Genomic DNA, 26498 nt, shown 5'->3' with positions numbered 1-26498 from the left:
AAGGATCCCAAGTGGAGCTGTCCTCAACACCCCCCTGTGACCTAAGCTCTGACTTGGGGTCTAGGGTCTGGACTGTCCCCTCTGCCTTGGGGGCTATGACTGCCTCCGCTCATCTCAGTGCCTTAATGTGGTTGTGGGAGGCCTTCTGGAGAAAGGGCAAAGGCAGGTGGCCATGCTGATGGTCAGACATGCTCAGGATGCCCCACGTGATTCCCTCACCCTCACAGTCCCCGCCTACTCACTCCCACCCTCTGCACTGCGCACCTCAGGACTCTCATCTGGCTAGTCCCCTTTCCACAGTCTTAAGGCCAGGGTTTGTGCTTTGGTAGCTTCAGCCCCCTTAGCCAGTCCCAAAAGACTGAGAGTAGGGTTTAATGAGGGCCAAGAACCCCTTCCCAGCTCGTGGGTCCCAGGCAGATGCAGGTTCTCCTCTCCCTTGCCCTGCTCCACTGCTGTGTCCTCACTACCATCATCATGGTCCCAAAACCACATGCCACATCACACTCCCCAGCCCCGAGGGACCGCCCTGCCACTATATTCCCCCGCCCCCCAGAGCATGGGCCTTCACCCAGGCAGCCCAGAAAGGAAACAGATTTAGGGCAAGGCCAGGAATGAGGACAGTGGCAGGAGGAGGAGCTCCTGGGGACTACTGGGAGCCCCCCAACACCAGGCACCCCTCACTGAAGTCACCCACACCCCTTTCAGGCTGAGAGGACACTGGATTTGCCTGGGGAGGCGGGGTACAGGAGACAGACTCACTTCTTGCCTAGCTGCCGGGCGACGTCACAGCGCTGGAAGCCCTCAAGGTGGTAGAGGCGGCGGGCCAGCCGGCGAGCAGCTTCACTGACCCCCTGGCACCCATTGGCCAGTGGGTCTGTGCTGCCAGGCTCCAGCCCCTCCGAGCTGCTCAGCTCTGAGTCCGAGTCTGAAAAGCCATCCTTTAAGCTGGGGTCACTGCACAGGGAAGGTGAGGACAGGAGAAAAGGGGTCAGAGGCCCAGGGTCAGAAGCCCCAGGTGGAGGCTAGAAGGTCTCCCCAGGCCTTGGAAAACCCACGCAGGAGCCAGAGCAGGGAAAGAAGCTCCAGTGCATCAGGAAGAATCAAGTCATTTAGAAGAGCCCCTCATAGAAGCTACACGACCCACAGCATACTTCCCTGGCCCCACCAAGGCCAGAGAGGCCTAGAAGAGCAGCATGGAACCTCAGGACCAGGATGGGAAGTCTGGGTGCAGAAGAAGGACACGATGACCTCAGAGAGACCTTGTTCTCTCTGGGTGCACTGGGTTGCCCTAACTTGCTTTGCCTGCTCTGGGTCTCGGTTTCCCCATCTGCTCAATGGTTCTCCCAGTTCCCAGCCTAGGTCCTGCCTCACCTGGCTGAGTTCAGCAACTTGTCTGTGTCCTCTTCCTCTTCCTCCTCCTCCTCCTCCTCCTCCCCACCTGGACCCGGGGGTCCATCTTCATGGAAGCCATTGGGCACAGCGGTTAGAGACAGGCGGCTCAGGACGTTCTCTGATCGGCTGCAGGAGATGGAGCGCCGCAGGGGGCTGCCCAGATCCCCATCACCACCAGCTGCTCCCATGTCTCCCTCAGGCCCCATGTCCCCATTGCCTAAGCCAGCCCCTGGCTCAGGGCTATCACGGGCCCGCTGCTGGATGAGGGGTGTCAGGGGGGCCTCGAAGCTGACACAGCTGTCACTCTCATCCGTGAGGCTCAGCACGTCCAGGGAGTCGAGGCTGCTGTACTGAGTGCCCCGCAGCAGCTCAGACTCCACAATCTTCTCGAATGTGGCACTGAAGCCATCCCGCACATCTGGCTCTCCAGGGCCACCCGACCTGTGGGATGCAATGACCAGTCACCATCCTCCTGTGGAGTCCCCCGTTACAGGCGCTAGGACTGCACCAATCTGTCTGGGAACTCCCCGGGGACAGGAGCAAGCATGGATTGTTTCCTGTTTATTCTTTCAGCCGATACTTACTGAGCACTAGGTGTCATGTCCTGGACTGGGTACGAGGGTTTGGCAGTGAAAAGGACAGGCGTGGTCCCACCCAGTGCCTGCCTGGACCTGGCTTAGAGTAGACATCACTTGTCTGAATGAATGAATGAATGAATGAATGAATGAATGAATGAATGAATGGGAGGCCTCTTCCTCTACGGTGGCACAGGGCCTGCTGCCTCCAGGCTTTCCAGAACGCATGGGCATCCCCCTACCAAACTAGAGTAACTCTGGGTCAAAATTTTGCTTGAAAGTTCTCAGCTTGGCCAACCACATTATAGCTCTCAGGCCTTGCCTTAATGTCACCTCCTCAGGGAGACTGAGGAAGGCAGGTCCACACCACCCACCACTCTGGCCCCTCTCTTAATTCTCAATCCTCAGGTTATCTCCTCACTTCCTCCCAGCCCCCATCAGCATGTCTGTCGTATTGTTTGTTCCCCTGTTTACCATCTGTTCCCCAGTCCCACCCCCCACAAGGCCAAGGAACACCCAGCACATAGTATGTGCTTATTAACCCTACTGAATGGTGCACTGGGTGAACAAACAAATGTTAGTCAGCCCTGTGGCTTAAGACGCTGCCTAAGCCATTGCAGGGCCCTGTCCCATCCCTGGAAGAGGTCTTTGCACTGGCTGTTTCTCTGCCCACAGTGCTCTTCCCTCAAGCTGAAGCCCTCCTTCCTTGTCCCCTTCTCAATGAGATACGCCCTGAGCACCCCATTTATAACTGAGACCTGCCCCCAAACACCTTACCCCTTTTTCCTACTTCATGGTTTTCCAAAACACTTACCCCCTTCCTACATACTATATAATTATTATTTTTATGATTCATTATCTATCTACCCACTAGATCATACGCTCCACGATAGCAGGAATTTTTGTAGGTTCTGATATTCACTGATGTATCCCCAGCACCTAGAATAGAGTATCACACAGAGCTAAACCAAGGTATCCTGGGAAGATTCTTATCCACTGGGAAGAAGCACAGGTAAGTAGAAAGGATAGGTAAGGAAGAGGAAAGACCGACAAAGAGGGAGACCAAGACAGATGAGACAAAAGAGAGACAAGATAAAAGAGACAGAGAAATAAGAGAGACAAATGTCTGAGAAAAGAGATACAAAGCATGACAAACAGAGTAAGAGAGACAGTAAGAGAGACAAAAATAGAGACAGAAGCACAGAGACAGGAAGAGGAAAAGACACAAAGAAAGAAGCAGGCTGAGGAGGCCCATTTCAGATAAATTGAAACCCACCATTTGCAAGAAAGTGCATCCCTCACTGCCCCTGAGGATTAGCTGCACCCTGCTTCTCCCCCACCACCTGCTGCCTGGGAGACACCGAGCCGTAGGTGGACTGGGAGATACCCCCACCCCTCAAACGTCTCCTTAAACCCCAGATCTAAGATGTGGTCCTAGTGTGTTCCCTGGGGAAGCATACCAACCTGAGAGAAAAAGCTGGAGTCACAGCCAGCTTTCTCCTGCCCCAGTTCCAGCAGGCTCTGAGACCACAGTCTCATTAAGCCTTCTCTTGCTGGAGAAGGAACTGGGGAGGACGGCAGAAATCTAAAATATGGCAGGAAGTGTGACAGTGCACTGGTGTGGTTGCCTCTACTGAATTCCAGGAGGAAGAGACAAATGAAAAGGGTCACTGCCCTGGTCACCAGAGCAGACACTCAAAGTCTTCCCAGCAGAGACACTTTGGCTAGGCCTGTGCTAGGTCCCAGAGATACCTGAATAATACAGATCCTTGCCCTTGGTGGTGGGAGTGGGGGGCTCTCATCTCATTGTCAGAGCCATGAATAGTCTCCCCCATCCCACTATCTCCCACCTTCTCATGCATCTGAGCAGACCTGAGAGGTGGTTCTGACAGAGGCCTGAAGACTATTAGCCCAATCTCCAAACTTCCATCTACCCCCAATTTCAGCCATCCCAAATAAATATGCCACCTAAACGCAAGCCGTAGGCTCCAAGAAGCCCCAGACCCCTGCCTGCACCCCACGGCCAGGCAGGTGGCTGCCCTAGGACCTGTCTGGATGGAAACACTCATAGCCACAGCATACTTGGTACACACAGGCACCCAACCCCATAAACTCACATTCCTATCCACAGAGCTAGCCACACTCAGCCCTGACACATGCAGACCCAAGTGCCCACAAATGCACAGGCCAGGCACACTCAAACCCCCACACACAAACACACGACCACAAAGACCCATGCACATCAGCATGTTCACACATTCCTATGCACACAATAATGCACAGGCCAGACCACGAGGCATGCCACCCATGCACACTGGCTCATCCAGGCCAGGGCCTGCAGCTGTGCACACTAAGACTTCTATATACTTTCTTTTCTCAGGACATTCCCCTGTCCCTTTCCCACCCTCCTTGTCCAACTAGTACCTCCAAGACATGTAGGTCTCTCTGCTTCCTGCTGAAGATAATAGAAATGGAGTGTAACTCCAGTTAGTAGAACTGAAGTGAGATTCTTGGTAGAACCTCCGGATGGCACTCAAGCAGGGGGTGGGGGGGTAGCTGTCAGGGATTAACCCATGAAGCCTACTCCTCTGAGGTCAGTTGCAGAATTGGGAGATCTTCACCTCCAGGAAGCAGAAGGCTGGACCAGATGACCTTCTGCATCAAAGCATTTTGGAACTCTACTGCAAAGCCTGGGAAGGAGGGAGTGTGGCCCTCCGACCCCACATAGAAAGAGCCCATGATGGTTTGGGGGGCTGTGGGTAGAGAGCACAACAGGCCTGCTAGCCTTTGAAATCTAATGGCTCCAGCCTTCCAAAACACCCAGAAGCCGGGCAAAACAGGGAGATGTAATTCCCATTTTATGGAGGAGAAAAACAAAAACCAGAGAGGCTAAGTGGCTAGGCCCAAGCCATATGGTGTTGGAGTGGGCAAATGCAGCAAGTCCCCAACCCAAGACACCAACTTACCCCAGCTGAGGGTCCTCAGTGTCCAGACATAGATTCCTGGAAGCATCATCCCCCTCTGCCAGCCCACCAGCCCTCCAGGGCCTGGACTGTGTAGAATCTTCCAGAATGTTTGAGTCTGGCCCCAGGACTAGGCCATTGGTGAGGGAAAGGCCAAGGCTGAGGCCACGGAGGGCCATGTTCGGGCCCTGTGCAGGCTCCTCGGTGTCCACCAGAGTGCCCCTTATCTCATGCCCTGGGCTATTGTAGCTACTGTTCAGGTCCTGACTCTGTGCCATTCCATTCTCGGCCCCTGGTTCTTCCTCAGACTCCAAGCTGGGGTCCCAGGCAGCACCACCTTCCCCAGGTAGTACAGATGGAAGCTTATCCTCATCCATGGCAGCCGCTACTTCCACCCTGTGCTGACTGCTCCTGGGACTCCACTAGACCTGGAGGCAGATGGAGAAATGAAAAGGTAAGTCAGACAGGACAGGTGCTGGGGGGTCTAAAGACAAGCAAAACCAGTGCCAAGTAGCCTGCCCGGGGACAAGAGGATGGCTGAGAAGATCTCAGGACCTCCTGGCTGGAGTATGGGTTCAGACTGTAGCCTCCTCGGGCCAGCCCCGCTCACCTCTCCCCTGACCCCCGGCCATCTTGTGTGCCACAGTCCTGCCTTCCCTGTTACTTCTTTGATGTCTCTGTTGTGCCCACAAGAACCCACCAAAGCTCTCTGAGAAAGATCCAGGTTGGGAGGAATGAGGGAAGGGTCCAAGATCCCTGGAAACCCTCTTCCTTTCCAGCTGGTGTGTGATGTCGACGAAAACTCCAGGCTGACACCAGTCAGCCCCCTTGCCTCTTTCCATGTTCTCACCCCGACTCCAGGAGCCAGATAAAAGCAAATTTGTGGTGAATGGAGGGAACTGAGATGGAGCTGCCTTAAGAGGGACAGTTAAGACAGGAGGCAAGGAAGTCAACAGAAGTGCAGCTTTATCAGAACCAGACATCAACCCAGAGAAACCAACCTGAGGCCCAGCGTGAGGCGCTGTCCAGGGTGCTGGGCTGGTGAGGCGCCACCCAGGACCCTGGCCTAGAGCAAGCCTGCCTTTGTTGCTCAGTGCCCAAAGCCCTGGCTGTGAGAGGAGAAAAGAGGTGGGTGCCTGGGGTTCCCCTCCACATCCAGCCCCCCAGAGCTCACCCAGTCTTGAGAAGGGACTTAAGAGGAGGCTGCTATGGGGCATTCTGGGGAGAGTACCTGAAGGGGACCTTGGCCTTGCTCCGCCTAACTCACTGTGTGATCTGTATGGGTCCAGGTCGGGGCCTCCTCACTGCACCAGCCAGGCCAGCCCCACTCCTATCTGCCATGCTTTGGGTTTGTAACTCCTCTTAAAACGAGGAGACCCATTTCACTTGCCATATCCATCCCTGCCCCCTTTTAAAAAAAAAAAATTTTTTTTTTAATGTTTATTTTTGAGAGAAAGAGACAGAGTGTGAGTAGGAGAGGGGCAGAGAAAGAGGGAGATGCAGAATCCAAAGCAGGCTCCAGGCTCCAAGCTGTCGCCACAGAGCCCAATGCAGGGCTCTAACCCACGAACCACAAGATCATGACCTAGGCTGAAGTTGGACGCTTAACCAACTAAGCCACCCAGACACTCCTTTCCCTGCCCCCTTTTTAAACTGATCAAAACCAGCCCAATTTCCCAGAGGCTTCCTGCTCAATCTTATCCCAGAAGAAAGGGCAGATACAATGGGCTGTGTTCTGGCTCCCCCTCAACTGTCTCTCTGCCCCTGGCCCCACCCAGTCTAGGCTATTTCTGCATCACCCCACACCACCCCACCCATGATCTTTGTCATCGGAGATACACACGAGCCCCTCCAAATAACTTCCTTCCTTCTTTCTTTTTCTCTTTCTGTCTTTAATTTTTTTAATGTTTATTTATTTGTGTAAGAGAGAGAGAGAGCAAGAGTGAGCGAGTGGGAGAGGGGCAGGAAGAGAGGGAGACACAGAATCTGAAACAGGCTCCAGGCTCTGAGATGTCAGCACAGAGCTCAACGAAGGGCTCAAACCCACGAACTTTGAAATCATGACCTGAGTCGAAGTTGGATGTTCAACTGACTGAGCTACACAGACACCCCTTCCTTCCTTCCTTCCTTCCTTCCTTCCTTCCTTCCTTCCTTCTTTTTTTTTTTTTTTAATTTTTTTTTTCAACGTTTATTTATTTTTGGGACAGAGAGAGACAGAGCATGAACGGGGGAGGGGCAGAGAGAGAGGGAGACACAGAATCGGAAACAGGCTCCAGGCTCCGAGCCATCAGCCCAGAGCCTGACGCGGGGTTCGAACTCATGGACCGCAAGATCGTGACCTGGCTGAAGTCGGACGCTTAACCGACTGCGCCACCCAGGCGCCCCCTTCCTTCCTTTCTAAGTACACTTCATGCCCAGCACTGAGCCCAGTGATGGGCTTGAACTCATGACCCTGAGATCAAGACCTCAGCTGAGATTAAGAGTCTGATGCTTAACTGATGGAGTCACCCAAGCACACTTTCCTTCCTTCTTCAGGCTTCAACTTCCCCACAACAACCCCAGGCTCCTCTGAAAAGGGGTCCTGAGGGTTCAGGGGAGGCTGAAGGAGAGGGACTGGTCAGCCTGAGAGGCTGCACCAGAACAGCTTGTAAGTATAGCAAAAAGGATTTAAGTGAGACCCAGATTGCCTATACTTGCCTGGTCCTAAGTGTCACTGGAGGGACTTGTTAAAATACAGATTATGAGCCCTCCCCCAAACCTCCTAAACCAGAATCTACAGGGACCAGATATAGGAATCTGTTATTGAGTGGGGTAGACAGCGGTCTGGGGCCTCAGCCCACCCACCCTGAGCATTCCTTCCTAGAATCTAGAGTTTTGAAGACCTCATGAGCTTAAGATTTTATTTTAAAAAACAAATCTGAAGATCTAGGCTCTAGAATATCTGGGCCCCGATCCTAGGACGCTGGGGACCCCAAGGGGCTCGGCACTAAGTGAGGGTTTCTTTCTGGTCTGCCCTAAATCCCTGCTGCTGCAGTTGCTATTTCAATCTGTTCCCTCTGGTTGTGTACTCAGAGGGGGGAGAACAGGAGGTCATCTCCTCAACTGAGACTTCTTGGGGGTGGGGGGAGCATTTCTAAAGGAAAGAGGAGGGAGAGTGGAGACTTTTGGCTTGCTGCCTGAGTTCTAGTCCTCTGGCCTGCTTTCTAGCCCAGGGGCCTGGATGTGCATTGGATCTGGGGCACAGAGCTTCAACCCAATTCCACCAGGGTGCCTCGCTCCCACACCCATACGTGGAGGCTGAGCCCAGCAGGACAGAGTGCCTCCCCTGTGGTCAGGGCTCTGTCTGAGCTCCCAGGAGGCCTGAGACTTGAAAGCATAAGCAGCTTCACCTGATGCTCATTTTACACCAGCCTCAAAGCCAAGGTTAAGAACAAATCAAGGACTCCTTGGGAGGCCCCTACCTCATCCCCCAACTTCCAGCAGCTGCCTCAGGCTGGCTCCAGCCCTACCTGCCCTGCCATGTCCTCCTGCAGCTGGGAGCCGGGTGGAGGTTCTGCCAACACTGGGCACTGGGCCGTGTCCTTGGTTTCTGGGGGTGGGCAGACAAGGGACAGCATTGAGCTCCACTCTGGGCGGGGGGCCCAGAGTCTCTGCCTGGGCTGAGGGCCAGTTGAGCCCAGAAATAGCCAAGCCAGGACCCCCCTCTTCTTTCTGACCAAAGAGAGGGGTACATAAAGGGGGGGGGCTTCAGGTCAGAGATGTCAAACAATGCCCCAAGCCCTCACTCTGAACCTTCATGTGCCCTGGGATACATCATCCTCTCTGGCCTTTGTGAACCCATCTGCAGAATGGGAGCATCACTTCTGCTCTCCTTCCCCAGGGCTGGTAGGAGTACCTGAGGTCATGAATGCTGAGAAAGTAGAAATCCAAGGAAGAACAAACTCTTACAGAGGTCAAGGGAAAAGTCAGCTATGGTCCACTCTTTCCACCACTACATTTGACAAACGGGGAAACTGAGGCACAGAACCAGGAGAGGATGTGCCCAAGGTCACACAGTGGAGGAGCTGCCTCTAAAACTCAAAAATAGCTTCCTTCTGTGCCTAGTTGGGCTGGAGGTGCTGGATTAACCAACCCAGTTTCCCAGGCCCTCCGTGAGATCCTCCCACAAGATTAAGGGCTCAAATCTTTAACCAGGAGACTCTACCCGAAGCAGTGACCCTGTCCATGTCCAGCCCTGCTGGCAAGAGCAAGAGAGTTAGTACAGCTGGGCCCCAGGGCACTGATCCCAAGCAGAAGCCTGAAAATGACAAGCTGGCAGTAGTTAGATCCCCTGCATTCTCACTCAGCATAAACCAGACCCTACTCCGAGCAGGGGCTCCTGCTCCTCACTGCCCTTGAGATGACCTTGGGTTTGGCAGCATCTTTTTGAGCTCCAACTAAGGTGGACCTGTGATGTCAGTGGAACACTGGTTGGGCCAGGGCTAAATGTCAAACCAGCCACTTTCTGGGTCTCAGCTGCACCTACAACAATCTTGTCCCCCTCCTCACTTTACCCATGGCAGCTGGAATGAGCTATGAAAACACAAATCACATTATATCCCTCCCTCACTCATAACCCTCCAATAGTTCCCAATGCCCTTCGATTAGAATTCATTCTCCTCAGCATGGCCTAAAAAGGCCTTGTCTATGCTGGTTCACTGCCCTGTCCCCATCCCCCACGCCATCAGCCACATTGGCCTTCTTTCTGCTCCCTGAGCTCATTCCCACCTCAGGGCCTTTGCACCAGCTGTACCCTTGGCCTAGAATGCTCTTTCCCTAGATCTCTAAATGACTGCCTCTTCTGTCACTTAGGGCTCCACTCCAATGCTGCCTCCTCAGAGAGGCCCTCTCTTACCACCCTGCCCTCTCACACTCCTCCACAGAGCATTTTATCTGCTAAGCATCACTTAACAGAACTGAAACTCCTTTTTCTATTTGTTTCCTTATTTCCTGCCCATCTCCCTCACTACGATGTAAGTTCAGGAGGGTGGGGACTATGTCACATTCACTGTCTGCCCCAGAGCCTAGCACCATACCTGGCAAACAGCGGGCACTGTTTTAAACGTTTGGTGAATAGCCTGGAGATTATCAACATCACTGTTGTAAAAGCAGAAGCTAAGAGAAGTTGAGGAACATGCTTAGGTCCACAAAGCTAGAAAGTGGCAAGGCTAGCATTCTGCATGGAATAACCTTGTGTGGTTTCCACGCAGAGATTCAAGCCAGGGATGGTAGGAAGCCCAAGGAAAGGTCTGGAGAAGGGGGCTCAACAAGGAGGGTTCCAGGGCCCAACATGTTCTATAAGACTGAAGGATAATGCATGGGTGCTGATGCCTGTGTGCATATCTGTGAACAAGCATATGGTGGGCATTTCTGGGCACATACATACATGCACATGCGCACACACACATGAAGGGACCTGGGCAGTCACCCATGAGGCAGTCTCCCCAGGTGATGAGACAGAGATGAGGACCCTACATGCCTAGGAGCTAGGTTCAGGGCAGTTAGACCTACATCAATGGGTGGCTGGGTTTGAAATTATTCTGCTTTGGGAGAAGCCAGGAGCAGGAAAGGGACAACCCAGGTTAGGGTGGAGGATGGGAGGACCCACACTCACAGTGGCCACAGCCACATACAGCAGCATCAGGTGGCTTGGGCGGGTTTGGCAGGAGATAGGAAAGTACAGGCCTATTTGGTGGAAATGGGGATACAGGAGGCAGAGCTGAGGTGGAGAACCCATGGTGCTGAGCACTACCCAGGACAGGCAAAATCTAGGAGCCTGTGGAATGTCCAAGAGTATTTAGAGCCCAGGAACGATAGGTGTAGAAGGGAATAGAATCAGAGAAAATCATTCTGGAATAAGGTTTTGCCTCTAATGTGCTACGGGAATTTAGACAAATGAAACCCTTCCCTGGCCTCATTTCCCCATGTACATAAGAGATTCCTAACCGTTTCCAAGTCTTGGACTTCTCTGAACATTTGACAGAGCTGTGGATCCCACCCAGACAGACTCACATATGTGCACAACTCACATATGTGCACAAGAGGCTCATGTGCTCCTAAAGCCCATCCATATGCCCTGGGCATGAACTCCAAATGGGATAGGCTTGAAAGACCTCCCACCTCCAAGAGTGGACACTCAGCATCCCAGAAGGGCCTACTTGCCAGGGAGAAAAAAAGCTGGAAACCTTTTCATCTCAGAGCTATTCTTTGCCCCTTGGGAGCCCACTCTGGAAACCTCCCTAATATCCCACTGCCTTTCCCCAAACTCTTACTACACGACTCCCTAGCTCATCCAGATTTTAGCACATGGGCTGGGATAGTCACACATGCACATACACACAGGAACAGTTAAATAAGATGATCAATGAAATATAGGGTGTGGGCATTTCTCAACACATACATACATGCCCACACACACACTGAATGAAGGGACCTGGGCAGCCACTCATGAGGCAGTCTCCCCAGGTGATGAGATGGAGATGAGGACCTTACATGCCTAGGGGCTGATGTATAGTAAGTGCTCAGAACAGACTTCGGCCAGATGTGGCCCATAACATTCGCGGGGCCTGGGTTAGCCCAGGCCTGGGCACTCCAGGATTCCATAGGACCCTGCTGGGCCACTGACAGCAAGGGCAACAGGAAGCTTACAGGAAGACCCCTCCTTGGGTGGGGGGGGGGTCCCTGGTCCCCCAGGCTCACCATGCTCTCCCCAAGCCTCTGTCAGCTAAGGAGTCTGGAGGTCAGAGCTCTAAGTACCATCCCTAGGCAAAGATCAGCCCAGTCATGTGTCTCTTCAATGACCCAACTGCTTGGGGGCAGGGGATGTAACCAGGACGAAATGAAGGTGATGTCTACCCAGGAGCCTTGGAAATTTCCCTGCTTCCATTCCTCAAAGTGACACTAATCCCTCCAAACCTACTTGGTCTTCCCAACTTGTAGGATCTCATGCAGCAACAGGTGCCTCAGAGTAGGAGTCCAGGACAGTGGGCCAGTGTCCTAACTGTACAGTCAGAAAGATCTGCCTGCAAATCCCAGCTCTGCTACCCATCAGCTGTGTGACCTCTCAGAGCCTCAGCACTTTCCTCTATAAAATGCAGGGTGCTGGCAGCATCTGCCTTACAGGGCTGCAGTGAGGACTGAAGGAGCTGGCAAGGCTGAGGTGCTCAGAGCCAGGCACAAGTGCTTCCCAGAACCCTCTCTCAGGCCCACAGGGGAAAGAGCAAGCTGCCCACACTGGAGACAGAAGGCACCTGAGAGCAGCACAGGACATTCAGCGGGCCCTGCAGACATTTTCCCTCGGCAGCCTGTCAGAGCGGCTTCTGAGGCAAGGGTTTCAGAGGTCCAGCCTGAGGGTGGGGCAGGAGAAAGCCTCCAACCTTAGGGCCCAGGAGGTGGGCCAGAGAGAGCACCCTACCCTTTTCTGAGGCAAGTGAAGACCTTACAGTCCCGGCCCCACCAACTTTCCCGCCCCAGGCCAGGTTCCCTCCTAGCTTTCCATCTCAAGGCACAAGGGCAATACTATATGCAGGGCAAGGGCCAGGGTCCTGGGCCTCCCTTAAAAGTTGCCCAAGCCCTTCAGTTAGTGCCAGTTCAGGGTCATTAGGGAGCCCAACATCACCTGGTTTTCTTCCTCCCAGTTTGGCCCCTGGGGAACCAGCTTTGCCTTAGGTTGGGCATCTGGAAGGTCTCCCCTTTCTCATGGTTGGACAGTCAAAGGTCCCCAGGGCTGGGTGCACATTTGCATCTTATCTGCATGCGCCCCACACCCTGCTGGGACTTTCAAGGGCCCCTGGGCCCAGCTTTGCAAAGGTCATTCCTTGATGTCTCCTGGCTTGCTTCTCTCCCCATCCCCCAGCCACTTGGCACCCTCCTTTGCTCAGCATTTGCATATATCTGCTTGCTGGTTTGGAGAGCCCTCAACATGATGAAATTCATGTCTGCCATCAAATCCCAAGTCACATTTACGGCTGGGGACTCTACCTCCAGCTGGCTTCCCTACAGGGTGGGCCTTCAGTTATCTGGGACTGCAAGGGACTAGGCTGTTCTGGTTAAGTGACTGGCCACTGCTCTGTTTCCTGGAGCTTCACAGGGTACCTGGGACTCATTCTGCTTCTTGAGCCCCATTTGACTCAAGAGGCTGCAGAATGATAGTTGAACCCCAAGAGCTGCAAGAGACTGATCAGGTGCAAGTCAACCCTGCCTCAGCTCACATGCCTGACTGAGGGCAGATCTGAGGGGTCAATCACCGAGCAGCTGCCCCCCAGTCTGGCTTGATAGCTAGGAGAGATGCACCAAGAAATTTCACCCTCCCTTTTCTGGGCCCAAGTTTTATTTACTCGATACTCCCTAGATCCTCACATTCTCTATCTGCCCCCCCATCTCCCTAAAGCCCCTCTCTTTCTCTGCCTCCTCCCCTGTCACTTTCTCCCCACCCCTTCCCAACCTCTTGATGTTATAGCTCCACTTAACCTCAGCCTTGCTGAATCCCCCTGTCCCCCCTTCCCCTGCTCGATCCTGTTTCTGCTTTAGGACTTCAGCACAGGGTCTTAACAAAGGTTGTGGTCTCCTTGAGGCTGGATGAAGGCTGCAAAACCAGCTGGTGTGAAATGGGCTGTAGTGGACCATCCCACTATTGCCTCCCTGTCCCCGTTTCTGAGATAGTCCCTCCTATTCAGCCATAACCCACTGACAGAAGATCTGATGGCTGGTAAAAGCCTCACCGCTTGATGAACAGTACATGGGGTAGGAGACAAAGAGGAGTCTGGAATGACTGTGCTTGGGCCCTGAGCACCTGGAAGGATGGGGAAGACCAGGTGGAACAGGTTTGGGGAGGAAGATCAGGAGGTCAGCTTTGGACAAGTTGAGTTGGAAGTGTTTGGAAGTGTTGAGAAGTGCTGAGAAGGTTACTGGAGCTCAGGAGAGTGCCCGAAATTGAGGGTATAAATGTGGGAGCTAGTAGCATGTAGATAGGTGTATTTAAAGCCACAGGTCTGGACAAGATCAGCACAGGAGTATATGGAAAGGAAGAAGACCAGCCGTGCCGTGCAAGGGATGAGTGATGGGTGGGCAGGGGGGAAAAGAAACGGATTAGGATCAACCCACAAAGTGGGAAGAAAACAGGAAAATGGATGTCCTGGAAGTCCAAGAGAATATTTCAAGAAGAGAGAGACACTGAATGTGTCAGATGCTTCAGATGAGGACCGAGACTTGGCCACTGAGTGTGGCAACTTGGAGGTCAGTGGTGACCTCGAGTGATTAGTGGGAGGAGGTGAAAGCCCAACTGGAGTGGAGTCAAGAGAGCGTGGGAAGCGAGAACCAGGAGACAATGAGTCTAGACAACCCTTCTGGGGAGTACTTCTATGAAGGGGAGCAAAGAGAAGCATTGGTAGCTGGATGGAGAAGACAGGAGAGCCGCCTTTTAAGATAGGAGAAACAACAGCAAGTATCCACTGGTGGAATGATCTAGTACAGGGGGAACTCATAACGTAGGAGGGGACACTAGCCGGAGCAATACCTTCAAGCAGGCACAAGGGGACAGGATCTAGTGCACAAGCAGAGGGGTGGCCTTCACCAGGAGCAGGAATACTTCACCCCCAGGGATAGGAGGAAGGCAGGGCGGTGGGTGTGGAGCTGGCAGATGGGTGACTGTAGCACCGGGAGTCTGAGAAAGTTTTCATTGCTTCCATTTGCTCAAGGAAGTAGGAAGCAGTATCATCAGCTGAGAGAGAGAACTGAGGGTAGAAGTGTGAAACAGTCAGCAGGTAGGGGGAGAGGGGATAGACTCAGGACCCATGGTGGGACTGCTGGACAGCACTAAGGACACACCTGAAGTTCAAAGTTTTGAACTTAAAGTGAGACCAGTTGTCGTAGTGGTTTTTCTCAGCCCCATTCAGCTTCCCAGGTGCAGATGTGGAGCATGCAGGGTGTTGGGATTTCACCAGAGTTGGGGTTTGGCCAAGCAAGCATGAAGAAGCAAAATGAGGTAAGGGTGTTGGGGGTCTGCAAAGGACGGATTATCCTCAGTTTTATAGTGGCCCCTGCTCAAACTCCTTCCCCCGCTGGTGCCAGAAAGTCCACCACCCATTCCCTACTTTGAGTCATGAAGAGCTTTCTCTCTGCCCTCATTCCAACAGACCTTCTGAGAGGGTAGCCACAGGTAGCCACCAACACCTGAAAAATGAGCTTCCCACACACCGTTCCTCTCACCTGGAAAGTAACGTGGACCTCACGCACTCAAAACTCCATTCTCCATCACCCTTCCCAGGCCAGCTCAAGACCGCTCTCCCCACCTCTAGCCCGATGCCAGCGCCTATCCAGTCTGCCTCCTCCATGTCTCCTTTTCCTTCTCTCCGCCTCCCATCTGCCACATTCCGGTCCCACAAGGCCACCACCCCACCAACTCCATTCCCACCGTGCATGCCCTCTGGCTGCCACATGCAGCGGTCCCAAATCCATTGCCTGGCATCTTGCACATCACTGGCAGCATGACCAATCCCTTGTCCAACATTCTGGCCCTGCCAATCCCCTTCCATCTTCCTCAGCACGTCTTTTCCAACACACACATCTGCCCCCACTACTCCCCTCTCAAAAGCCTTTGGTGGCTCCCTGTGTCCTTGGAGAAAGGGCCTGCTCATCAGCCCACATTCCGGGCCCCACCCCTTTTCTTCTTGTCTTGCCCCCCTCCATCGCTGCTCCCCCACTTGTGCCCCCACACTACTTTCTGCCCCAGTCGTGGCTCACCCCCACACCACCCCTGAGGTTGAGAGTTCCTTGAAGACCTCATCAGTGTCTGCTGAATCACCCTTCTCCAGTATGTGGTTTGAAGTACTGGCTCGGTCAGTTTTGCTGACCTGATGCATGGATGACCAGGTGGATGAAGCTTCTGGAAGTGGAAAAAGAGAGGAACAGAGTAAAACAAAGGGACTCCTTAGCCAAGTGACCTAACTTAAATGATCACCTATTACAGGACAAGCTGATGGCATCTGCCTCCTGATGAGAAGCAATGAGAAGGAAGCAAACATCACCTATGGGATATTCTTGCCAAAAAAATGTTTAACGTGAATCTACTCAAGAGCAAGCCATGAAACAAATTCAGAATGTAGAACATTCTACAGGAAGACTGACCCCGGCTCTTTAAAATTGACAATGTTATAAAAGACTTAAAAAAAAAAAAAAAAAAAAAAAAGCAGGGCTATTGTTACAGATTAAAGGAGACTAAAGATATGTAACTAAATGCAACAGTGTGATCCTTGATCAAAACTTGCTTTTAAAACAGCTATAAAGGATATTACTGGTACAACTGGAGAAATTTGAATATAGATTACATATTAGGTTAAATTGTATCATTGTGAAACTTCTTGAGTATGGCAATATATAGTCATTATGTAGAAAAATGTCCTCGTCTCAGGAAATTCATGCTGAATTATTCAGAGGTGAAGTGTTATGATGTCTGCAACTTACTTCCAAAGCGTTCAGAGACAGAGGAAAACAAATGTGGGTAGAACGTCAACAGCTGGCAAATCTAGGTCTCTAGATTTCTAGGTGAAGGGTGTATAGGTGGGGATTCATTGTACTACCAGGTGTGACAAGACAAAAAGTTAGGGGGGAAGGAAAGGAGGCAAGGGAGACATTCCCAAGAGGGGAGCTCAGGGCCCTGCCTGCCTGGGCAGGAGTCAGAGAGGCAGTATGGCACAGCGACAGGCCACAAGCTAGACACTAGAGCCCATTGGGGCCAGGCAGGCACAGCTCTGGAATGGCTCACACCTAAAAGGGATCAGACCCCAAGGAAGACCTACCTGTGAGCAAACTCCCTTAGAAGGACAAGGGGCTCTGCAGAAAACATCCAGGTCCCAGGGAGACCAGCAAGGCAGTTCTGCCCCACCTCTGCCTGACCTGTGCCAAGAAGCCAGGGCTGGCCCAGGCTCACCACTCCTCCCCCCCTCAAACACCCCTCAAAGGGTGACAGTCTGAGTGTATCCTCCTGTGTGAGGAGCCAGGCTAAATATGGAGCCCCAGACATAAGATGCCGCTCAAAACAGATTTTCCTGGAAAAGACCATCTGGCAAAGGATGCCTAGAACATCTTCTGTCACGAGAGGCAGTGTCATTTTCCTGCAAGCAAATGTCCTGAATGGGAATGCCTCGATCCCATGTCTCTAGAAGACCCTAGTTTAGTGCCTCAGTTTCCCCCAAGGTCATTCCCTTGCTCCAGATGGAAAGGCATGCAGTCTCCTGCAGTCTCCCTCCTGACTTGCATTTCAGGGAAGAAGAGAATGAGACTGGGGACATAGGTCCAAGCAGCAGACAGTTCTGCCCAGGTACAAATCCTGATCCTGCCACTTACTAAGTGCCTTTGAACAAGCAACTTTTCCCTGAGCATCAGTATCCACCCCCACAAAGTGGGAGTAATAGTATAATCCTCTAAAGGTGGTTGTGTGTATGAGAGTACTTAGCCAGTGGTAGTGCTCAATATACCGAAGCCTGGTGAGGTAATGTCCCCCTCAGAGCCCTCCCTCTCTGTCCTGTCAATGTATTTCGCCATGGGGGGTGGGGGTGGGGGGGCTCTTGGGTGAGCAGGTCTCTCCTCCAGAGGGCAGCTGGCCCATTTTAGTGATTCAGAGATCCCAGGTCACAGAATTTCCCTGGCAGGTAGGGCTCCTAACTTCGCAGGGAAAGGGGTGGAAGAATGACTGTATTTGCCCAGGGTTAGGGGTTGGGCTTGGAGGTAGTCACAATGCCCCTTACCCACTCTCCCTCAAGCTGCCTGAGAACCCTCCATTAAGTAGCTCTTGTTTCCAGAGTCTGGAAGGAGGAGCTGGGAGCCTAGGAAAGTTCAAATGCCTCCCCCTAGACCCAGGCTGCCCATCTGCTCTGGCCAAACCCTGAGTTCTCTCCCTGCTCTCTGCCCCCCACCCCCATTCACCCACCCATCAAGCTCAGCCTGACTTATCCTGAACCTGCCAGAAATCTCAGACCCACTCCCATTGTGGCTGGTGCTTCTGTCCCCAGTTCTCTTCCAGCACCCCCCCCCCAAGATGGCCCCAAGACAAAGGGGTAGGCTGGGGCAGTGGCCCCTGAGCCTGTGTGGAGACAATGTCTCCAGTTCTCATTCAGGGAATCCCCAGATCCTCCAGGGACAGCAAGAGTCAGAATACCTCCTCTTAGGAGGGAGCCATCTGGGCAGGGTGGTCCCCACATCTGGATTCCCTGCCCCACCCCAGCCCCAGCAGCAGGCTCTAAGGACCCCTCCCTCCCTGCGGCTGCCACGGCCATTATGTGCCTTCTCAGCCTTGCCCGCTGCCTGCCACGCCCCCATGTAAGCCCCTGTTACAGCAGCAGAGTCCAGAGCTGAGAAGGCCTGGCCGCCAAGCCAGGCTGTCAAAGTTAGGAAACTGGAAACAGAAATAAATCCTCAAAGCTGCTCGATGGTAAAGGTAGCTGCCAGCAGGCCCCGGCAACCACCCAACACCCTGGGTCTCCTGCCACCAAGCTGCCACTGGCACCCCATCAACGCACACGTGTATCTTAGATTATACAAAAGGGGGGGGGGGATCAGGAGGCAGAGCCCAGAAGGCAACTGGGCCGGCTGGCCCTGACTGGCCCTGCAGGCTGGCCTGGGGTTCTCTAGTGGCGCCCCCATTCCCTGGCCCAGACCCGGCCATCCCCGGGATTTCCTCTCACGGCCCCATCTCCATGACAACCGTATCCTTCGGATGCTCCAGCCGCCACGGAATTGATCTCAAAATGTAGCTTTGTTAAGCAGACCCTGGCGGGCATGGAGGGCGGAGGGCGGCGCCCGCCACCCATAGTGCGTTCCCCCCCAGCATCCCCCACTGGCCCCCAATCCGACTTGGGGAGGGGCGGGGTCCCGGAACGAGGGCCCTGGGACCAAGTGGCCCCGCAGCCCCACTCACCGCTCCGGGTCCCAGTCGCTGGGTCCAGGCTCTCACGGCGGGGCCATGCGGAGGCCTCTGCTTGACTGACCGTCCCACTCCACAGCCGCCTGTCGGGACTCCCCGTGCCCGCTTCTGTCCCTTCAGGTGTCAGAGCCGAGGCTGTGGAGAAGCTGAGCAGAGATGAGGGGACGGACGGCTGGAGGGAGGGAAGGAAAGAGAGAAGGAGGGAGGGAGGGAGGCAGGGAGGAGCGGGAAGGGCGGGGAAGGGCGGGGGGACTGCAGGCGGGCGGGAGCGAGCGGAGCTGGAGGCTACAGCAGCCACTCGGGCTGGCCCGCCCGCCACGCCTCCAACTCCCAGGTCCCCACTGTGTGCCCAGACCCAGCCTGGGACGGTGCAGCTGGCCTCTTCCCGCTCAGCCCCGCGCCTGGCCCTTTAAGAAAGGGGGGAAGGGGAGCGCTGCGAGGTTCCACCCCCCCCCCCTACCTTCCCCAGCTGGGCCCCAGCTGTCCTCCAACCCCAGGTCAGACCCAGCCACCGCCCTGCTGCAAGACCCTCAGCCTCAGACCCAAACCCTGAGTCCGCAGGATGGGTTCAGCCCTCCTCCAGGTGAAGGAGGGAACAGATCCTTGCCCTGCTTCTGAGGTCTGCTCCTCTGCTCTTTGCCCTCTGCCCCACACACACAAGCCCAGAGAGACCCTACCTGGACAGGAGACAAGGTGGACCATCTCAGAGATGGGTAAACTGAGCCTTTCCTACCTACCTACCTACCTACCTACCTACTGAGACAGAGGGACAGACAGACCTGGGATATGGGGAGAGTAGGGGGGCTTAGGACAGAAGATGAGACAAAGGGGAGAAACCCTGAGGGAGGTAGAGGGGAATGGTGGGTCCAATCAAGAATGTGGACTCCCAGCAAAAGGTCAGGAGGAGGGGGGTCCCAAGGGACTTGCCCCACAGTCCCCCCCACCCCCCATACTAGTCAACAGTTTAAAGAGCTCCTCCCCAGGACCCCAGCTCTAAAGAAGCGTGTCAGTAATGCACCTGGGCTAGACACCAAGAAGAACTTCCTAGCGGTGAGGCTTCTGCAGGGCAAGATTCCACCTCTGAGATAAATAGTAAAGGGCCCCACCCATAGGAATCTAGAGAGACCAGAAACTGGGGGGAGCAGGGGAGGGTGAGCAAGCCCAGTCCCACTAAAAACAGAGATCAGGTTAGAGTCAGCCCTACTGCAAAAGGCCACTTCCCACAACTTTCTTTCCACTCCAGCCCCCAGGGGCTGTTCACTGAACTCAGCTGCTCCCCACCTCCAGACCTTTGCAGGTGTTCCACCCTCTGCCTGAGCAGGCCTTGAGCATGCTGTGCTCAATGAACTCCTACTCAGTCCTCAGATCCCTTCTTAAATGCCCCTTCCTCCAAGAAGCTTTCTCTGATTTTCCTTCCACCTATATTCACACACACATTTAGGGGCTCTCTTCTTAGGGAGCAGAGGGTGAGAGACATGAGATTTGCTGATCTATGAGGGGTATCTAAGCTGTGCAGAGTGGCAATAATGGGAGATGCAGGGTCTGAGTTGTGATGAGTCTCCTCCGTCTTCAAGCTGGGCCACAGATGGAGCTGGGGTTTCATCAACCATGGGGACACTTCCGTTATGAACCGTATATCTACCATGTGCCAAAGTCCACATTAAATGTTTTCCATGTGTTATATTTAATTCTCAGAACAATCCTACAAACCATTTTACAGATGAGAAAACTGAGGCCCCCAAAGCACTAGCCACTTGCTTAAGGTCCCAGGAGGTCAGATCCTAGAGACACAGCTGGGCAATTGAGAAGGCTCTCAGGCCACACCCCCTTACTGCCCGTCAAACCCTAGGAGATTCCCACAGAGCCTAGAAACAAGGGGGCCACTCTACTCCAAGTGCCCAGGATCTTCTTTGAAGGCACAGAGGGAACATGGCTTCCCTGCTGTCCTGCCCTCTAATCTACTGCCATCTGCTACCTGTAGGTAAGGATGAGCGACAACCAACAGGAGCTGTGGGGTGAAAAAGAGGTGACAGGGCTTTGCCTCCATATTCCCCATGTTCAGAACCCATGAGCTCAAGTCACATCTCAGCAACCCCTCTGACCTTCCACTTCCTCAACTACCCAATAAGGATGGTAGTAGCCCCTCTCTTGTGCGGCTGGAATGGGGATAAAAGGAGCCGATATGCTCAGTGCCCACCCACCCAAGACCTGGAGCACAGAAGCACCCAACAGGCTGTGGTTACTCCAGATGTAATGAGTGACTTACTCATGGAATGGATTATTCACTCTCTGTCCACCTAGATGGACTGTGATCCCCCTGAAGGCAAGGTCTTCTTCTTCACAGTGTATGCTCAGTACCTAGCACACCTAATAAATATACATGGAAGGCAAGAATGGAGGGAGCCCAGAGGGAGATACAGCTGTCTCTCCACTTAATCTGGCACACAAACCTAGTCCCTGGCCTGGGTCTGCTCCCCATCATTGGCAGCTGCGGGAGCCCGTTGCAGTGGGCATGAGTGGGCCAGGGCCAGAGACCTGGGCTCTAACCTGACCGCTGCTGTTTCCTGGCTGTGTGACTATGAGAGCTATAACCCCTCCCTGAATCTCACTTTCCCATGTAAAGTGGAACTAGCTCAAAGAGCTGTCACAAGGCCACAGATGGCCTCTGTGTGAGAGAGTGCTTTGGGTGCCCTGGACACAGGAGAGAGGGTTATTGTTATTATTTCCTGTAGCTACTTTTGCCTCTTAAAAGAGAACAGGGTCAGCGTCTCCCCACCCAGCAGCCAAAATGCAATACATTCCTCAGTATCCCTCCGGGGGGAAAAAAGGATCAGCAGCTTCGCCCCGCTTCCTCCAAGTGTCGACTCCATCCTCCTTCCCACCTCCCCCCAGCCCCCTGAAGGTGAGTCTCAGGAAGGCAGGTGCTGGAGGCTGGACAGGAGGAAGGGGCCTAGTTCCCAATCCACTTAGCCCACCACCGCCTCTGCCACGGTGAGGCCTCTACCTGACCTCCTGCCTCCCTAGACCCAGGCAGGGCCTCCTCCTCTTCTTCAGCCTGAGCAGAGTGGGGCATCGAGGGAGAAGAAGAAGCCAGAACCTGAGACCTACCACCCGGAGGAAGGGGATATGATCCAGAGGATGCTTGGCCTAGAGAATACCTGAAACACCCATCTTCCAGCTAGTGGATTGAGGCCAGGGGGTGAGAGGCTGGGTAGGGATTCCCCAGGCCAATCCTGCAATACTCAGTGAGTGCCTACTGTGCACCTAGCCAACCCTGCCCTTGCCCCTGTGCCTCAAAGACAAAGGCCCCAGCCCACCTGTCCCGTGTCCTCTCCTGACACCTCTCACCTCAAATGTGATGTTCTAGGACTCATCCACCCTTACGTAACCCAACCATTTCTAATTACCTCACTTTGCTTATGCTGGTCCTGTGCCTAGGATGCCTTCTCTTCACTGACTCTCTCTTGGCTAATTTCTCTCAACCCTCCAGCCCCTCCAGCTACGGTGCCATTTCTTTTTCCCCAATACAGCAAAGCTCCTTGAAGAAGTTGTCCATGCTCTCCAATTTCTCTCTCCTTCTCTCTTGAACTCACTCCAATCTGACTCTCATCCCCTCATCCACACTCATTCCACTGATACTGCTCATCCAGGTCACCAACACAGCTGCTGAGTACAGGTGTACAGGCTGGGCACTGCACAGAGGCGCAAGGCATGGGAGAAGGAGCTGAAATCCAGCTTTCTGTCTTCTCACCATGCTGTGCCTGGTACAAGACTACATCAGGCTGGGGACAGACACCTTTTCCTTTATACCGAGGTGACTCCCTTCTGTGTGCCTGCACACCAGGTCCGCCTAAAGGGGCCTCTTTCTCATATTTGTACAAATGGACTAGACAGACTGGGGCCTGATCCTTAGTGACTACTATGATGTCAAATCCAAAAGTCAATGCTCACACCTCGTCTTAACTCATTGGCAGCATTTGACAACACTTGATCACCCCTCCTCCTTGAAATAGTTCCTCCCATTGACTTCCAGGACTCATTCCGCTTTCCCATATCCCTGGCTCTACCTTCTCACCCTTCTTTGTTCCTCCTCCACCCCCTGACTCCCAAATACCTCAGTCATCTGTCTTCTTCTCCACCTCCCTCCTCCGTGGTGCACCCACCTGGCTTCAAAGCCCATCTAAACCCCAAGGATCATCCTGTGTGATTCTCCAGCCCAAACCTCTTCTGGCTCAGGTCAGACCCTCATACCCAACGGCTGACCTGAGGGCTCCACCACGAGGTACAAAGAGCAGCTCCGAGTGATCACAACGGGAACTGACCTCTTCCTCACCACAGTAGATGCCACCACCTTCCTGCCATCAGCTCAGGCCCAAACCCGGGCGTTGTCCTTGTCTCTCTCTCCCCCGCTACATGCAATACCTCAACAAACCCCGTGGGATCTACTTTCAAACTATGTCTCAAATTGGTCACTGCTCCTCAGCTCCATTGCCACCACCTGGCTGCAGTCACCATCGCCTCTCACCGGGATTGTTACCGTAGCCTAACTGGTCCCCCCACTTGCACCCAACCCCACTACCAACATTTCCGACACAGCAGCCAAAGGGATCCTGTTAAACGTAAGCCAGATCATGTGACTCCTCTGCTCAAAAGCTTCCAATGGCTCTCATGTCCCTAAGAGTTAAAGCAGAGCTCTAAAAACGCTACAAGGTCCTACATGATCTGGGCCCTCCCACCTGTCTGACCTCACTCCTCTCCAGCCACAGTGGCCTCCTCATTGATCCTCTAAAACACTAGGCACATTCCCACTTCAGAGCCTTTGCACTTGCTATTCCCTCTGCTTAAAACACCCCTCACCCCCTTTAGCCATCTGCCTAAAATACTAACAGTCTCCCCTTTGCCTGCTTGCTTTTCCTCCATAACATGTATTTATATACTACATGCCTGCCTATTTATTCTGGTTATTGTCTGTCTTCCTACCACCACTATCATCACTAGACCATAAGCTCCAAGAGAGAAGGAAATTTGTTCTTTCACGTCTATATGCCCAGGGCCTAGAACATTGCCTGACACATAGCAGGCACTCAGTAAAGCGCTCGGATAATGAAAACAGTAACAGATAAAGAAAGAAGGTAACTGCAGATACTAAAAAGTACTCCGGGGGAAAAAAATGGGGCTGTAAAAGCACTCAGCTGGAAATGGGAGCTCCTTCAGCCAGATGACCAGAGGAGGCCTCTTTGAGGAGGTGCCCCCAGACTGAGCAAACAGCCCTCCGGGCTCACAAAGCACCATCATCTTCCCCTATCACAGCATGCATTGCGCTGCGCCATTACTGTCTGGACTGGATGGTCCATGACAGCAAGGACCCTCTCTTCTCTAGGTCCCCACTTCCTCCAGAGCCCAGGGCCAGGGTACAGTGGACACCCAAAAGGTGATAGAGCCAAAGAATGGATGAATGAGAGGTCACAGACAAACCCATGCATGGGCCATGGGACTCTGACAGATCCCGAGGTAGGGACGCTGTGTGGTGAGGAGCGAGGCAGGAAGCCACAGAGGCCTAGGATGCAATCCTTGGAACCTCAGGGTCTTATCTGTACAATCCCCAGCATTACCTATGACTCTTATGTTGGGAGGAAATGCCATTCTCACTGGACAGCCCCTGGCCATGAGAATGACGATTCATCCATGTGTACAACCAACATTTACTGAACACCTACTGCATGCCTGTGAGCCTGGCCCCGGGAGGAGGAGGAGCAGGGCCAAACCAAAACCCTCCCTCCACAGCTCACAACCTATCAGATGACTTTCCAGGGGAAACACCCCTGTAGGTAGAGCTTCCTGAAGCTGGCAGCTTATCTGCTTCACCCCAATTATCACACAATGGAATCCAGTTTTAGGTATGAGTTTTACTAGTCTCCTACCTACTCTCTCCCTGGACTATGAACTCCAAAAAGGACAGGAACTATGTCTTGTTATTGCTGGATCCCCAGCATCTAGCAAGGGCCTGGAACATTGCAGGAGCTCAATAAATACTTGTTGAATAAACGAATGGATGAAGAAATGAGCGGGAGGATATAAGCAGGACCTGAGGATGGCAAAGATTTGGACTTGCAGCCAAGAGAAGGACAAGTGGGGAAAACACAGAGCCTGAGCAGGCATGATGTGGGGGAAGGTGTCCTGGAGGAGAGCAAAGCCACGGGCAGGAGGGAAAGAAGGGAGACTGCGCAGCTCTGAGAGTTGCCTGTCCTACCCCCACCCCCCAGCACAGGGCCCTGCCAGCACTGGTCCAGGGCTAGTGGACAAAACCCCATAAGAAGTGCCAGGGACTTGCAGTGCCTTAGAGCCAGAGGGCTGTGGGCCCAGGGCACAGGCAAAGCCTGGCCCAGAACTTTGTCTGAAGGCCTTTGTGGGCCTCTGGGAGCCTGTCCAGGAGGATGCCGGGAACTGGCCAGAGGGCCATGGGGTGGGCACTCCCCTGCTTCCGGAGGTGCAGCTGACCCTCCAGGCCTGGGTTATGAGGGTTAGAGAGAGGCTCCCCTTCTGCCCCCCAAATCCTTATCCTTGGAGAGATAACACCAGGAAGTCGGAGTACCTAGGATGAGAGTTGCCGCCAGATCCCATCCCAGTTACTGAGGCCCAGGGAAGATGCGGCTCTGCTAGAGGAGGCACTAAATTCGTGTTGAAGCTGACCCTCCCCTCATCCCACGCGTTCCTCTCCCCATTCCCGCTCCCCGCCCTCAAGAAGCCCAGCGGAAGAGAGGAGGGCACGCTGAGAGACTCGGAATACGCGGACTCCTGCCCCAGGAGGCCTGGAGCAGCAAACTCCCGGGAGGGCGAGCGAGCTTCAAGGCTGGCAGGGACGCCTCGCGAAGCCCAGGAGGCTCTCTGCTTCCCTCTGCTGGCCAAATACAGAATTACCAGAGCGTCCCGCGTCACCAGGTCAGGCACGGTCCTGGGTCAGCCGTGGCGGGCAGCCCCGCTCTCCATCTCTCATCCAGAAAGGAAGAAAACAGAGGTCATATGGGTCATCCCCCTGCCTCAACACCAGCCGTGCCCCGAGGGCCAGCCTCAGGCCCTCTCTAACCAGCCTCCGTGCTGGGATGCTCGCTCCTTCTGGCAGTCCTTTACCTGATCCAACCTGAGTATTTCCTCAACTTGACCCAGGCAGTCTCCGAAGCCCATGCTCTTCCAAAATACGGATGGAAAACGGAGGCTCCACTATCCCATGGTGACCCAGGCCCGCTCTTGGAACTGAGGGGAACGCAGCTACCTCTCCCCACCACAGCCGGGAAGGCAGGAGTCTAACTGGCGGAGATCCGAGAGGCCGCCCTGCCCAACCCCTTCCGGAGCCCTTCTTAAAGTAGTCTGTCGAAGAATGGGCTCTTTTGGGGTCAGGGCGTCACCTGCTGGTGTCTACAAGAACTGCACCTGCACCACCAGGCACAATCGCTAGCCAGGAAAGACCTCGGATGATAATCACAGCAGCTGATTTTTATTAAGAGTGTTCTGTGAACCGGGTTCATCCTAAATTCTCGGCATTATCTCATTTCACACACTATCTCATTTCATCCACACGGAAACCCTCTGAGGTGGACAACATTCATTCCATTT

The 26498-nt window shown here is 53.7% G+C and overlaps 1 protein-coding gene across 5 annotated transcripts in view; it reads right to left on the bottom strand.

The window, feature by feature from the left end:
- The window catches only part of PSD2 (pleckstrin and Sec7 domain containing 2), a 55770-nt gene extending 29560 nt beyond the window's left edge, over positions 1–26210 (bottom strand). The window contains exons 1-6 of one of the 5 annotated variants that reach the window (XM_045445982.1): positions 26016–26210; positions 18882–19033; positions 15710–15851; positions 4934–5358; positions 1372–1833; positions 760–954 (exon numbers count right to left, since the gene is read on the bottom strand). In XM_045445982.1, coding sequence (XP_045301938.1) covers positions 760–954; positions 1372–1833; positions 4934–5307 — 1031 coding nt within the window. In that variant the 5' untranslated portion in view covers positions 5308–5358; positions 15710–15851; positions 18882–19033; positions 26016–26210. Of the gene's footprint in view, positions 1–759; positions 955–1371; positions 1834–4933; positions 5359–15709; positions 15852–18881; positions 19060–26015 lie in introns of all 5 variants that reach the window. The other 4 variants (XM_045445966.1, XM_045446001.1, XM_045445973.1 and 1 more) reach the window with 4 other exon arrangements.
- Positions 26211–26498: the final 288 nt, after the last annotated feature.

The sequence above is a fragment of the Leopardus geoffroyi genome, chromosome A1 (assembly GCF_018350155.1).
Source record: "Leopardus geoffroyi isolate Oge1 chromosome A1, O.geoffroyi_Oge1_pat1.0, whole genome shotgun sequence".
Classification (NCBI taxonomy): Eukaryota; Metazoa; Chordata; class Mammalia; order Carnivora; family Felidae; genus Leopardus; species Leopardus geoffroyi.
The sequence above is the reverse complement of the archived record's forward strand: the minus strand, read 5'-3'. Positions and strand labels throughout refer to the sequence as shown.